Here is a 15796-nt window from a genome sequence, read left to right as displayed (position 1 = left end):
CCGTTAGTGTTTTTAATGAAAAATAATCACTAAATTTGTTGAGATTAACTGAACAAGTGAGCAAATTTATTATTTTACCTCTAAAAGAATGACATAGCTCACTTGTATGCATATTTTTCATTAAAAAATGCTAACAATTAGGGTTAATTACACTATTAGTCCCTCTATTTTGGCTATTATGTCATTTTACTATTTGTAATTTCAATTGAATTGATTTTAACCTTGAATTTTAAATTTTGTCCCAAATTGATAGATTTTTTTATGACAAATGCAACCTGTCATCGTTTTGGGAGTAAAACAAAATACTGGTCAATTCAGTGACTTAACCTTAACCAATCCATTGAAAATTTTCTATTAAAGACCCTAAAGATGTTATGAATTCGACTAAATTGATGTAAAATCTAAATTTAACTGCCAAAAGTGAGTCAATTAAAACTATATGGAAGAACAAAATGTAAGGATTAGTGATGTAATTTACCCAACAATTATAAACAATTGAAAGAAATTGAGATAAATCCGTAAACTCAGACTGAAAATCGAGTTAATTGAAAATACATGGACTAAAATTCATGAAACTTTATCATTGTACATGAGAGCAATTTCAAATTTTATTTTTCCTGAAGTCATATAAAATCATTGATCAATTTTGTACATGTGGCAAGTACAATTAAAAAAATATGTTATATTGAGTTTAATTTATTTATTTTTATTCATTTTGAGCATTTTAAAAATTTTGTAAATATATTAGCATTTTTTGTTTTTGTCAAAAATGGCATTATAAGATTGGAAAGTTTTTGGCTTAGTGGCATTTCTCAAAATGCTATAAAATATTTGTTTATGACACTTTTCACCTAATGCCATAAAAAGTAATTTGCACCTACCTAGTATAGTGACATTTTTTTTAAAATGTCATTGTTACTAAAGTTTAGTGGCATCTGTTGAAAAATGTCACCAAAAAAATTTCTTGTGTCATTATTTTATAAAATACCATAAAATTGATATGACATTTCTTTATTAAAATGCCACTAGAGCCTTATATGTTTGTGGTTTTATGGCATTTATCTAAATGTGTCACCAAATATTATTTTTGTGGCATTTTCTAAAAACATGTCACTAGTATAGTGTCACTAAAGTGTGTTTTTGTTGTAGTTTTGTGACACTTGCTCATTGAAATGTCACTAGAGCCTTTTATGTTTGTTGTTTTGTGACAATTTTCAAAAACGTGCCACTAAATGTCATTTTTGTGGCATTTTCTAAAAATATGCCACTAGTGTAGTGCCACTAAAGTATGCTTTTTTTTGTAGTGAATATTCCAACGATAACGGTGGCAACCATTTGATTACCTACACTTCCTCGGCAATGATAATGAGTTTTTTCGGCAATCATAACTCTATGAGACGAGAGGAGTACGATAATAAAAATTCAAAAGAGATTCATAACTTTAATGGTGTTCTTAGCTCAGAGGAGATTGACCTTATAAGGGTAAGTTTCCTGCAAAAAATGACAAAAATAATAAAAATTATTCGTCATTTTTTCGGGACTAAACTCCCGAACATATGACCAAAATTCAAGAACACCGGCCCGAACATTGTTTATTTATTCAAGAATAGATAACCAAATATTTATTTTCTAAGGCCATTAACAAGTATGCAGAAATAAAGTAGTAATCACCTTCATGGGTTTCGTTAGGGTTTTGGGGAGAGAGGTTTTTTAGAGTGTGTGAGTGTGCATTCAATTGAATGGGTAAAATATTTTCATAAGGATAATTTTGGTATTATTTGGTGGAAGAAAAGAAATTTTACGGGTTTTATATATAATTTATAAGTAGGGATTCAAAGAAATGGAAGGTTCAAAATAATTGATAGAGTATTAATAGCAGTATTCATTATTTAACAATACCTTAACTTGATAATGACTCATACTTTAAGTTGATTCTGGTCTCGAAACTTTTGGGATAGAAATGTTATGAAACAAATATGTGGTGAAGTGTCTAAAATTTATTATTATATATTGTAAAATTTAAATTTGAACTTAGTGTAATTGGGGATTAGACACAAATATGTATTAATTTGATCTATAGATTTTAAATAATAAACAAATTTTTAAAAATATTTTTTTTAAGTAACAATATTTGTATTGCTTGTGGCGTGTTGCAAGTTTCAACCCCTAAAATAATTTTTAAAAATTTAAATATATATTTTTAATATTTATTTTTGTCAAATTAATTTCTATTTTTCTAAACTTTACAAAAATAAAACCAAATATTACCAAATTCTTGGAACATAGCGATATTTGTAAAATGCCTCCATTGAGAGCTGTGAATCTGTGATGCTGAAACTTCTGAGCACTAGTAGTACTCTGTTGAATGCATTCAATTAAGCTGCATGACTTGGGTACTTTTATTTATTAAAGTAGGTTCCACCATGGAGAGATGATAACCTCTCCATGCCTCCGTTTGGGAAGTGAGTTGATTTTTTAACTTTTTAATTTTTTTAGTTATTTTAGCTTGAGTTAAAAAGCTTAATTTGGGAAGAATTTTTTGGCTTTTTGGCTTTTTTGACTTTTTTTGTGAGAGCATCTCCAATGCACTAGGCATATAATACTTGTTAGTTAAAATGCCTAGTGTGATTCACTTTTTTCAATTCCAATGCACTAGGCATATGATTAGGCATTTTGACTCAACTCGTATTCACTAGTCACATGTAGCTAGCCTTCAACGCTAGGCAAAATGTATTCAATCATTAGGATCATTTCCCTCCATCTTTGCTGTTGACGTGGCATTCTATAAAATTAATAGTATTTGGATAAATAGGTAAAATAAAGAGCATGGTTGGAGTAAAAACATGAAACAGTTGATAGGCAAAATAAAATATACACTTTATAGTAATATTTAGATAGGTAAAATGCCTATTACCGTTGGAGATGCTCTGAGAGAATAGTGTAATGATTATGAGTTAGATGTGATGTTTTGTTTGTTGTGGCTAAAATAGCCTATTTTGTCTTTTGTGGCTATTTTAGCCCCAACCTTGCTTGCCAAACGGACCCTATAAAGTTTTTAGGATTTTTCTTTTTTAATTTAAAAAATTAGTTTGGTAAAAAAAAATATTCATTATTTTTATTTGATTTTTAAATTTATTTTTTAGTGTATAAATAATTTTATTTTCTCTGTGTGTGTGTGTGTTTTTTTTTTTTTTCTGTGAAACTAATGTCTAACTTCTTTAAAAAAAATTAGAAAACAAATATTGAAAAATCAACCAAACAAATATATATATGTATATATATATTTTATATCAAAATTCAGGCATTTTTAGACGTTATGATTAAAGGCAAACAATTTGACATTAATATGTAAACATTTCTTAGTTTAATTGATTTCAAAACAAATCAACAATTAATAAATAAACAATTCGAGTCATTAAAAATAAATTTAAGAATCATATTAAACAGGTCTTAAACATGCTTCATCATCAAACAAAACTCAACCTCCCTTAAAATCCTCTACCCAGAGCTATGGCCTAACTTGACATAATTTTAATAGATAATTACCAATAAGTCTTATATACTTTATTTACTTACTCATAAATCTAAAGTGAATTTTTTTTTTTTTTTTTTTGTTACTTGCCCCTCATTTCGAAAAATGAGAATTTTTTTAATACGTTTTAGATATATGTTTTGTGTTTGTAGAATAATCATTTGGTATTGATAATTATACTAGAATATTTACCAAAGTAATACATAATTAAGACATTTTAGTTTTTTTTAAAAGATTTGTAAGACATTTTAGTTTTTGTTGTGAGTTTTTATTTATTTTAAGTTTATTTGTGTTAGTTTGGATTGAAATATGACATATGAAGTATAAGTTATTTATCATTAAAAATTAAAGCATGCGTTATTAATAAACAAGAAAACCGTCCCGCCCTCAATTTTAATCCAAAACCTATAAAACCATTATCATTTGAAAAAAAAATCTAGCACATTCACTTGAAATTAATTCATTTTTTCTCCCAAAACTCTTCACGAAATTATTATCAATTTACTAAGATTTTTTTTTTCTCGTAACAAGTTAAGTTGGCGTAAAAACTTATTATTTATCCATTTTAAAATATAACTTCAAATATTTGTGTGTATATTTTATTTAAAAATATTTAAATAAATAAATATATATGCATTATACACATAAATAAATAATTTTCATAAAATAAAATAAAATAATAATCCGGCCAGCCTAGCTTGAAGGACTATTTGCAAGTGGGCCCGTTTAATAAACAATTCAAATTTGGGCCCAATGTGGCCCTATTAATTAAAATAAAAATCTGAAGTCCTGAAAATGCGGATTAAGATGTACAGGCTGGACCAGCCTATGCCACCTCAAAGTGGGCTCCAAGGTGTTTTGGGTCCAGTTAGAGATTAGGTTGGACAAATGAATCATTGTTTGGCCCTTCAACAAAATGTTTCGGGCCCATTATATATAAATACCTCGTCGTTTTTTCCTATATATACAGGATTGATAAAGTTTTTTCTTGATAAGCAAGATACAAGATTCGAAACAAACCCAGTTCACAAGTCTCTCTAGAATCACAGCAAATCATGGGTCAGGGAACACCCGGCGGTTTGAACCGGCAAGGCCTCGGCGGCGACCGGAAGAACGAGGGGGATAAGAAGGAGAAGAAATTCGAACCGGCGGCTCCGCCGGCCCGAGTCGGCCGGAAGCAGCGGAAGCAGAAGGGGCCCGAGGCCGCCGCCCGGCTTCCGACGGTGACGCCGCTGACGAAGTGCAAGCTGAGGCTGTTGAAGCTGGAGCGAATCAAGGATTATCTTTTGATGGAAGAAGAGTTCGTGACCAATCAAGAGAGATTGAAGCCCCAAGAGGAGAAGACTGAGGAGGATCGATCTAAGGTCGACGATCTGCGAGGCTCGCCGATGAGCGTTGGCAATCTCGAGGAGCTGATCGATGAGAATCACGCCATCGTGTCGTCGTCGGTGGGGCCGGAGTACTATGTCGGGATTTTGTCGTTCGTTGACAAGGATCAGCTCGAGCCTGGTTGCGCGATTTTGATGCATAATAAGGTACTGTTCTTGTTGTTTGATTGTGATTTTTATTGAAATTAGGGTTTTGAATGATCGAGCTAGGGTTAGGGTTTGATTATGATTTTATTGGTAATTTTGGGGTTTGAATGATCGAGCTAGGGTTAGGGTTTGTTATTAGAATGTTCATTTCTTAAAAATTCGAGAACTTAGGGTTCGAGATCTGAAATTGTGTGCCTTTTTATTTGTTTATTGGTATGGCAAAGTAAGAGTTCGTGGTTTGATTCATTGGATTCGTGCAAAGGTATGGCAAAGCAAGAGTTCGTGGTTTGATTTATTGGTGTGCATTTTAGTTTCACGTACAGAACCTGTGTGCATCATAACATATTACTTTTTTTGCTGGTAGTCTAAAGAAAACTACACTTGTTACTAGATATAACACAATAAAAATGTGTGTTTTGTGTAGTTGACTCCAAAGTACTGTATCTCAGGTTTCATGTACTACAGTTTTTTGCTTTTCATTCTAAGTAACATCGGTGAGAATTTAGATTTTCATTACTAAACTGTACTGTTGAAACCAAAAACATGGAATGCAAAGAAACATGCGTATGCTTAGGACTAGGAGATTGTAACTGCTATAGGTTTAATAAAATTGGTTGTGGCTCTATTAGGCCCCAAATCCCCACAAGATTTGGGTAACATTCAGACTCGGTGTTTGGAGAGCGTGAGTTCGGATTTTGATCCCCATGTTTAATTTCATTCTTTGTAAGAATGGCAATTTTGTAATGCAGAAATTGATCAAGTCTCTAAACCATTTTTTACCTCAATATTATCAGGATTCCAATTTTTGTTGTTGTTGTTGTCCTTGTTGATGATTTTCTAATTGATAACTTCCTTTAAGTACCGATTGCCAAATAAAAAGAAAAAAAAAAACCCAAACGATCAGTTGTTTGATGGTTTGAAACTCGTAAACTGAACCTGCAACTTGCTGTTTGAATGTTTCTTCAATAATTAATCATAGAGAAATATCCATTTTTGCTTGAAGTAGATTTGAAATTGACAAAAACTATGGGAAAAGAATTTAATGTTTTTGTATTTTTAATGCTCTTTCTTAGGTTCTTTCTGTTGTTGGGCTTCTTCAAGATGAAGTCGATCCCATGGTGTCTGTCATGAAGGTTGAAAAGGCTCCTTTGGAATCGTATGCTGATATAGGTGGGTTGGATGCTCAGATACAGGAAATCAAAGAAGCAGTTGAACTCCCTCTGACACACCCTGAACTATATGAGGACATTGGTATCAAGCCTCCCAAGGGAGTCATACTTTATGGAGAGCCAGGAACAGGCAAGACCTTACTTGCAAAGGTGTGTACATTTTCTGTTGGATTGCTGCTTCTCCAAATATTTTTTTTCTCCCCATCTTCTCTTATGTGCAAGAAGGCCAAGAATCTCAGTGATGAAATGTAAGTATACTTTGCTCATGTTGTTTGCAGTCATTGGCTGAAATATAAAACTTGTGCATATCAATTTAAAACCATTTATTTCCATGGAAGTCGATTTACACAGTGTTTTTAAAGGCTCAAGGCGCACTAAGGTGCCGAAGGTCTCTTGGAGCCTAGACGCAAGGCGCAAGGCGAGGCGCAGGCTTTTTTGAAGTAAGGCGCACAGTATTCGTAAAAAATAGAAAAATTAATATAGACTAATCATTCATAATACTAAGACAATTTTTTAAAAAATAAAAAGTAATCAAGATTCAAGACAAAATATAGAATAATTCTCAAAGCCATGAAAGTGCGTATTACATAACATTTCAATTTTCAAAGATCAAATAATCCACATTCAATAAAATAAAAACATAAACACTAAATATCCAAAACATAAATATCCAACAAATACTAATATATGTCTTAACACTTAAAAACATCAATATCAAAAGAAAGGGTAGGTTAGGTCGGTGTCAGTCAATCATCATCCTCAACATCAATGGCAAGCAAACTATCATCTTCTTCTCCATCAGTTGATTTGTATCCCTCAACATCTTCCTCCTCTGTGTCATCTGAGCCCGCTTCCTCTTAATCTATTAATTGAAGTGGAGTCAATGTTGATGATTTAGATATCCTCGGTTGTGCCTTTGAGCGTGAACTTGTTGCTCTACTTGCATGGCTACTTTCTTCTACTCCAGAAGCTCTAGCAACAGTGGCCCACGTCAAGCCATCATCATCATCAAACACAGGCTCATTATCTTCATCTGATTCTCCATCCATCCTCCCAAGCAACCACTCATTGCTTTCATCAATATTTTGCAAAGATATGAGATCAAGAGTGTTGCGCATGTCATACCTAAATCTCAATGTTCTATTGTATTTGACATACACTAAATCATTGAGACGTTGTTGTTCCAATATATTTCTTTTCTTGCTATGAAGCTACAAGTATTAAAAAGATATTAAATTCTATATAATGAGAATAAAAAATATTTGAATTGAACAAAAAATTAGTTAGAATGTTAAATACTCACATGTTCGAATACACTCCAATTTCGTTCACAACCCGATGAACTACATGTTTGGCTAAGGACTTTTATGGCAAAAGTTTGTAAGTTTGGAGTATAAGAACCATATGATGCCCACCAATCAGCTGCGATAATTCACTAGTTAAAAATAATTGTTACCAAGTATTAAGTTTTACTAAAAGTATTACTAAAAATAAACTCTATGAGTTTATAATATATTACCTGGTGCTCTTGTATTTCTTTGCCTAATCGCAACAACCTTGCCAAAAAGACTCTCAGCCTTCATATAAATACTCATCTCATTAGTGATCAAATCTTGAACAGTGACATCCAGGACCAACCTTTGCATGCATTCATAAAACCCATTCATCACTTCATGATCTCTTTGCACCTAACGCTTTTGGGTAAAAGAATTCTGGGTTAAGAAAATGCGCAGCTGCATGTAAAGGTCGATGCAATTGGACATTCCATCTTTTGTCTGATTTCGAAGATTTCATTATACTTCTCTTCTTTATGATCAAATGAACTTGCAATGCATTCTTTTGCCCTATCCATTGCCTCATAAATGTATCCCATGAGAGGTTTCTTCTCGGTATCAACCAATCTAAGCACTTTGACAAGAGGACTCGAGACCTTAAGGGCAAACACAACAGTATTCCAAAATGAAGGCATCAACAAAGTTTGTGCCATTCTTTTACCTTCTGGCTCCTTTGCCCATTTGCTTGAGGTCCAGTCTTCGGAGGTAACCATCTTTCTCAAATTGTTTTTTTGTTGATGCATCCTAAACAAAGTCAAAAAGGCGGTTGCAAATCTAGTTTTTGCAGGCTTGATCAAATTCTTCAAATTTGTATAGCGTCTCATCATGTTTAGCAACGTAGGCCGATTGTAAATGTAGCCATGTACTGCAATATCCCTTTCAAATGTCTTTTTCAGTCTAGGTATCTTGAAAATGTCTTCTAACATCAAGTCCAAACAATGAGCAGCACAGGGTGTCCAATACAAGTGTTCATACTTAGCTTCCAAAAACCTCCCTATAATGTAACAATAATGAAGAATTATTATTTTCAAGTTTTTAAATTTTAAATACAAAACAAACTATAAGTAAACAATTTTGATGTAAGGAATGAGAAAATATTCTTACCCGCCAACACATTAGCTGCAGCACTATCAGTGATAACTTGCACCACATTCTCTTTTCCAATTTTCTCCACAAACTTGTCTAGTAATTCAAATAGCTTTTGTCCATCCTTTGAATAGCTAAAAGCATCAACCGACTCAACAAACATGGTTCCTCTTGGACAATTAACTAAAAAGTTAATCAATGTCCTTCCTCTCTTATCAGTCCAACCATCAGCCATTATGGAACACTCGTATTTTGCACAATCCTCTTTATGATACTTCATCAAATCTTCAGTATGTTTCACTTCTTTTTTGAGTTGGGTAACCCGCACTTCATGGTAAGTCGGTGGCTTCATACCAGGACCATATTGGCCAATGGCTTCAATCATTGGTCCAAAACTCTCATAATTTACTGCATTAAAAGAGATACCAGTATCATACATCCACCTTGCAAATCTTTGCAGTGCCCGAGCTCTCATTTCTTTTTTGTAAGAGTCATTTGCATCAATTTTGATTTGCTTCCCTTTTGCTTGGTCTTTTCGATTTTCACCACTGATTCAGGATTGGGTGTGAAGTAAACATTCATAGGCCCTTTTCTCTTTGGCATTTTTGATTTTGATTTGGGTTTGGATTTGGATGTGGATGAACCTTGGCTACTACTTGTCAACTTGCGGTGTTGATTGACATTGATCTCAACGACATCTTCATCTTCATCTTCATCTTCCATGTCCATGTCATCAAAATCAGGCAACATGTTCATTTCTTCTTTTTGTGTCTTTTTTTTGGACATGAACTCTCTAATCTCTTCTCTTACATGAGAAGGACACTTTGGGCAAGCAGTGACATTCCTATAACCTCCTGCAAGGTGTTGTTTCACCCGATAAACACCTCCATTTGATACTTTACCACAAAAATTACACTCAAACTTGTTTAAATTATTCTCCTCCACCAAATGGGCATATTGCCACGCCGGATCTTTTCTATTACTTTCCGATGTCATTTTCTACTTAGTACTTACTACACAACACAAAAAATAAATAACAAAAAAATAATTTCAGTATAATGAATGTAATGCATGTTATGTGATGAATTAATTAATGTATGTAATGTATGAATCAATTTTCTATTTTTTTAATTAATTAATTAATGTACATTACATTCCATTACATTAATTCCTATGTTACATTCAATTTTCTTGTAATGTAATGTAATGTAATGTATGTAATGTATGAATTAATTAATGTTATGAATCAATTTTCTATTTTTTTAATTAAAGGTGAATTAATTAATTTCAGTATTATGATGAATCAATTTCAGTATAATCATAACGAATGTAATATATCTATTTTTTTATTTTTGTATGTATGTATGAATTAATTAATTTATTTATTTATTTGTTTATGTAATAATCAGGGTTATGAAAGTCAAATAATTGAAAAAAAAAATATTTATTTATTTATCATAATCAATTAATTAATTTATTTATGAATTAATTAATTTAATTAATTAATTTATTTATTTATCATAATCAATTTCAGGCTTCCCATTTTTTTTCAAACTCAACTCAAATAATTGAAAAAAAAATAAAAATAAATAAATAAATAAAAGCAAAACAAATCAGTCGAAGGCAAAAAGGAAGTCGATCAAAGACGAAGAAGAAGGGGAAGGGGAGAAAGTCGAACCTGCGAAGCCGATCAAAGTCGATCGAAGTTGAAACCTGCGAAGTCGATCGAAGTCGAACCTGCGAATCGAACCTGCGAAGTCGATCGAAGTCGTAGTCGCAGAGGAGAAGGAAGAGACGACTTCTTTTTTTGAACACAGGAAGAGACGACTTCGATTAGGGTTATCTGAGTCCTATTTGGCTCATATGGTTCATGAGTCGTAATCCTCTGTGATTACGAGGCCTTCGATTAGGTTCATCTGAGTCGTTAGATCAGATCTACAATTTGAACACTCAGTCGCGCCTAGGCGATCGCCTTGCGCCTCTCTCGCCTTGCTCCAGTCGCGGCTAAGGCGCTCGCCTGGCTCAAGTCGCCTCACCTGGTACCTTGACAGGCGCAGATGGTGCGACTCGACTCGCCCTGCGCCTAGGCGCGCCTTTGACAGCACTGGATTTACAATTTAACTTTTCTGGCTGGAGCTGTTTATTTTTGTGTCCACAATTGTGAAAATGTGCAAGTTTTTCCTTTTGTAGACATAATATATTATGGTGGTTGTATCGTCCTTGTTTGCATAAACATAGAGCAATTTAATACTTTATGTTGAAAAACAATGTGGCTAGCTATGAAGCATGGACACGCCAAAATGGAAGCCGTGGCGGTGTCGGATACGGGGACAACGCCGGGGACACGTACGGGACACGGCATCTGGCTTGTCCCCTTAATTTAATTAATTTTTTTGCGAGTGACACGGCGGAGACACGGTGGGGACACGCGTGTCCAAATCTGAACAAACCATGGGACACGGGAGAAGAGTAAATGAAAGAGAAAATTAGTACAAACCTGGTCAGCGACTTCTCAGCCTTTGATCTCGAGCCAATCGACCTCCATCCAGTCCATTTCGACGATCCAGTCCACTTCGACTCAGAGCTTTCTCTCTCGCCTTCGGCTTCGCATTTGCAGAGCTCTGTCTCTCTCGCCTTCTCTCTCTCTCCCTCCCTTGAGATCGCGATCGCGATCGCTTCTGTCTCCCTTTCTCTCGCTGATCGCGATCGTTGGTCTTCTCCCTCTCGCTGATCGCGATCGCTGGTCTCCCTCTCTCTCGCTTCTGCTTCTGTCTCCCTCTGTCTCTTCTGTCTCCCCATCTTTATCCTTGATTCATATAGGAGTATAATATATGTAACTATTATTTATTATAATAACTATTATTATATATTATAACTAATAACTATTATTATTATATATTATAACTAATAACTATTATTATTATATATTATATAATAGTTATTATATAACATAAATATAGTTATAAGATAATATATAATACATATTATAAGATAATATATACTTATTAATAAATAAATAAACACATATATGTAAAATAAAATAAAAAAATTAATTTGAACACATTATTTAAAAAATATAATAAATAAATAAAATAATTAATGTGTATTAAAATAAAAATATTTATAAAAAAAATAAAAAATTTGCCGCGTCCCCTGCCGTGTCCGTGTCCCCATTTTTTTGAAATTACCGTGTCCCATTTCCGTGTCCGTATGCGTGTCCGTGTCCGTGCTTCATAGGTGGCTAGTGATTGAAGCATATTTGGTCTAGGTTATTGGTTTAGACTAGGTCAGGATTTTCAAAAACACGTGTTGGGAGAAGTGTTTACAAAGGCAAAGCTTGGGGGAAACGTTTGTTTGGTATTTGTGCTTCAATGCTTCTAGTTGGTAGCCTTTTGATCCAAATAATGATTTCGATACCAGATATGTCTCACATCAAATGTAGAAAAAAGAATTTTAGAAGTCAGTTTACACTGTGAAAATGCTAATCATAGCACTGAACTTGTTTTTCATGCATACCATGAATCTTTAACTAAATATAAACACAGACTTTAACAAACAAACCTGGAGTATGATATGACAAGTCAGCAAATACTTGATTTGATAAACCATTTGCTTTGTAAATACACGGGCTTTGCATGGTTAAGCATGAAATCTATGACCAGCTGCATTTTTACTGCACAAATTAATGGTAAGAGTTATTTGTCTGCTCTTGACCTTTTTCTTCCTTTTATTTCCGTCTAAGGGTTGATACAGGTCACTGTGTGGTTATTTAAATGTGTTATTCTATTAAGTATAAACAGCATGAATGATTCTGAAACCTTGGGAGTTGTGAGAATTTTCTTGGATGATCTTTGAAGTGTAATATTTTTACATGTTTCTTTCTTAACATGCTCATCTTTGAATAGTTTATGTGCCACGAGGGTGAGGCAACATTATGTACTTAGCCTCCGTTTGGGAAGTGGGTTGGCTTTTTGGCTTTTTGGCTTTTTGGCTATTTTAGCCTGGTTTGGGAAGAGCTTTTTGACTTTTTTGGCTTTTTTTGTGAGAGAGGATTGTAATGATTATGGGTTGGATTTGATGTTTTGTTTTTTGTGGCTAAAATAGCCTATTTTGTTTTTTGTGGCTATTTTAGCCAAAAAAGCCTGGGCTTTTTCTTGCCAAACGGAGGCTTAGTTTGCTTCATTTCTGTTCTTATTATAATTGACCATCTTTTGCCAATTTCTTTTTACCATTATGTATGAGCTTGTGGTTTGGTTGAAGTAATTTATTTGTCAAAATGGACTTTAGCTTGTGAATCTCATGTGTTCTTTCAGGCAGTAGCAAACTCTACATCAGCAACTTTCTTGCGTGTTGTTGGAAGTGAATTAATACAAAAATACCTGGGTGATGGTCCAAAGTTAGTGAGGGAACTTTTCAGGGTTGCTGATGATCTCTCACCTTCAATTGTGTTCATCGATGAAATTGATGCAGTTGGTACAAAGAGGTAAGTCCATGAAGATTACTGCGTGAAAAGGCCAAACTATTGGGTATATTTTTAATTGTTTATGTCCTGCAGGTATGATGCCCACTCAGGTGGTGAACGCGAAATTCAGAGGACCATGTTGGAACTGCTGAACCAGCTAGATGGTTTTGATTCAAGAGGAGATGTGAAGGTGATTCTAGCAACAAACAAAATTGAAAGCCTTGATCCAGCACTGCTTCGGCCTGGTAGAATAGATAGGAAGATAGAGTTCCCACTTCCTGATATTAAGACTAGGAGACGCATCTTCCAGGTAAATGCATGACATGATTATGCAAATATAAGATTAATTATTAATATAGATTTCCATTAACCCCATCTTTATGATAACTTATGTGCCAAGCAAACCTTTTGTGTCTGAAATGCAGATACACACATCTCGGATGACGTTGGCTGATGATGTCAACTTAGAAGAATTTGTTATGACCAAGGATGAGTTTTCTGGAGCCGATATAAAGGCAATATGTACTGAAGCTGGTTTACTTGCTCTAAGAGAGCGCCGTATGAAGGTGAGACAACTTCATTGTTGATGAATTATATATGCATCATTTGTGTTTGTTGCAATTCCATGTTGCAACTAATTCTTAAAACATGATGCTTTTTGGCTGCTCTGAATTTTGGCTTGTAAAGTGGAGATATGAGAGTATTAGACACAGATGAACTTTAAGTAAGGATTAGTGTTTTCAGACCCATAGTTATACCATATTGGGTCCCCTCCTATAGATCTAATTTTCAACTTTGTACAAAGAAAAATGATGGGAGTTTGTGAAGGGAAAATATCAAGAAGCAAAACAAAGGAAGAAATAAAAATGAAGAGGCAAGATTATGGCCTCTTTTTTTTTTTTTTTGTTGATCAAAAAGATTATGGCCTGTTTTGTGGACATATTCTGTTGCAAATCCCCCAGTCCAATATTTAGGCTTGGTTTGGGATGTTAGAAAAAATTCAAAAAGTTAAAAAGTTACAAAAAAAGTCATCACTATTCACAAATTAAAAATATAAAAAAATTAATATACATAATATTTTAATACAAACCAATTTTACACTGTGAAAGGTACTGAATTGATGGGAAAGTACCGTAAAAGGAACAAAAAAAAAAATTACATATATATAATAAGTTGAAGGTAATGTTGGGCCCGTGGGGGCCTACCACGGGTACCCGTTTTAATAATTCGAACCGTTCAATATGTAGAACTCGTCCAATACTATATGCTTGTAAAAAATCACATTCATCAAATATCGTTAATTATATGATCAAATCAGTTTTGTATAAAAAATGAATGGTGTTATAGTTAACGGTTGACAAAAAAACTAATCCGATCAGATAGTTATAGATATCCGATCAATAAGATTCTTTACAAATATATAATACTCGACGAGTTGTACACATTGAACGGTTCCAATTAACAAAACAGGACCCATGGTGGGTCCCCACTGGCCAAAGAGCACCGTCTAAATAGTTACCTGAAAAGAAGGTAACCATTTCATATTACACTACTCTGCAAACCTTGTTGCCACCGTACACCCTACACTGTCAAAAATTTTCCTACACACTAATTTATACAATTTTTTAGTACACATGTTTTCGTAAAAAATCAAAAAGTTAACTCAAACATCTATCTTTTTTTCCTTAACTTTTTAGTTCAAAAAGTGCACTTATTTAGGACATCCCAAACAACCCTTTATTTTGCTGGTTGTTTGGAATCCTTAAGGCAGTGTTTGGTTCATTCATGGATTTGGGGAGGGATTTGGCAAAGGAAAGGGAAAAGGTAGGTGAAATGTTAATCCCCAAATCCATGAATCAAACGCAGCTTAAATCAACAATGTTAGACTGGAATCTATTTGGTTAGTAAATTTCACAAGTATAGATTTTTTTGACTTTGTATTCAATTTTTAGGCACACAACATGCATAGGTGACATTGGCCACGGATATGTTAGTGAACTCATGATGTCTTGCCTTTTCAACTAGGGAAAGAGCAGAACAAAGTGAAATCCAACTAATGATAATTAGACTAACCAAGAACAAGAACCTCAATGATAATTAATTATTACAAGAGTAAATAAATGAACCGCTGTGTTAGTTATGTGTTAGTTATTTCTCTGAGTTTGCCTGTCTATTAAATATATATGTCCACGTCAGTCTTGAGGTCCTTGACTTTGTCCTTGTGAATTCAAAATCTATACAAATTATTGGATGCTTTATTCAATTGCATGTTGTTTAGACTCAGTTGTCTAATAGAAATTGTTCTATATGTGCCTCAGGTTACGCATTCAGACTTCAAGAAGGCTAAAGATAAGGTCATGTTCAAGAAGAAAGAGGGGGTGCCAGAAGGACTCTACATGTGAAAATACTCTGTTCTCTATGGAAATAGTCATTTGTTTTGCTTGCTTTTAGACTTCCATTTCTGTGCTTATATACTGTTGAATATTTTGCTATGAGATATATTGCCGTCTCATGTGGGATGATGATGGGGTAGTTTCTGCAAGGAACGTTCTGGTTCAGTCAGTTGCCGTTTAATCAATGAACTCATTTCCTTTTGACAGATTTTCATTTCATCAAACAGCTTCAATTTCTGAGGGTAATGTGTGTTGCTAATGTGTCATTTATTGTTTCCGTTGTTG

At 33.8% G+C, this 15796-nt stretch overlaps 1 protein-coding gene across 1 annotated transcript; it reads left to right on the top strand.

The window, feature by feature from the left end:
* The first annotated feature begins 4355 nt into the window (after window positions 1-4355).
* LOC114268240 (26S proteasome regulatory subunit 4 homolog A) lies at window positions 4356-15717 on the top strand. Its single transcript, XM_028209373.2, has 6 exons — window positions 4356-5067; window positions 6141-6386; window positions 12970-13139; window positions 13212-13428; window positions 13544-13684; window positions 15437-15717. Exons 1-6 carry the CDS (start codon window positions 4588-4590, stop codon window positions 15518-15520), a joined length of 1338 nt encoding a protein of 445 aa, XP_028065174.2. The 5' UTR covers window positions 4356-4587; the 3' UTR covers window positions 15521-15717.
* The last annotated feature ends 79 nt before the right edge of the window (window positions 15718-15796 follow it).

Source organism: Camellia sinensis, chromosome 14 (assembly GCF_055761805.1).
Source record: "Camellia sinensis isolate YWXY chromosome 14, ASM5576180v1, whole genome shotgun sequence".
Lineage (NCBI taxonomy): Eukaryota > Viridiplantae > Streptophyta > Magnoliopsida > Ericales > Theaceae > Camellia > Camellia sinensis.
This window is presented reverse-complemented; position numbering and strand designations above follow the sequence as displayed.

Excerpts from the sequence above, each read along its gene's own strand:
- LOC114268240 (XM_028209373.2), top strand. The coding sequence starts at position 4,588 with ATGGGTCAGGGAACACCCGGCGGTTTGAACCGGCAAGGCCTCGGCGGC. Across the intron at positions 13,429-13,543 it reads CTAGGAGACGCATCTTCCAG|ATACACACATCTCGGATGAC; the intron begins GTAAATGCATGA and ends TCTGAAATGCAG. Across the intron at positions 13,685-15,436 it reads TAAGAGAGCGCCGTATGAAG|GTTACGCATTCAGACTTCAA; the intron begins GTGAGACAACTT and ends TATGTGCCTCAG.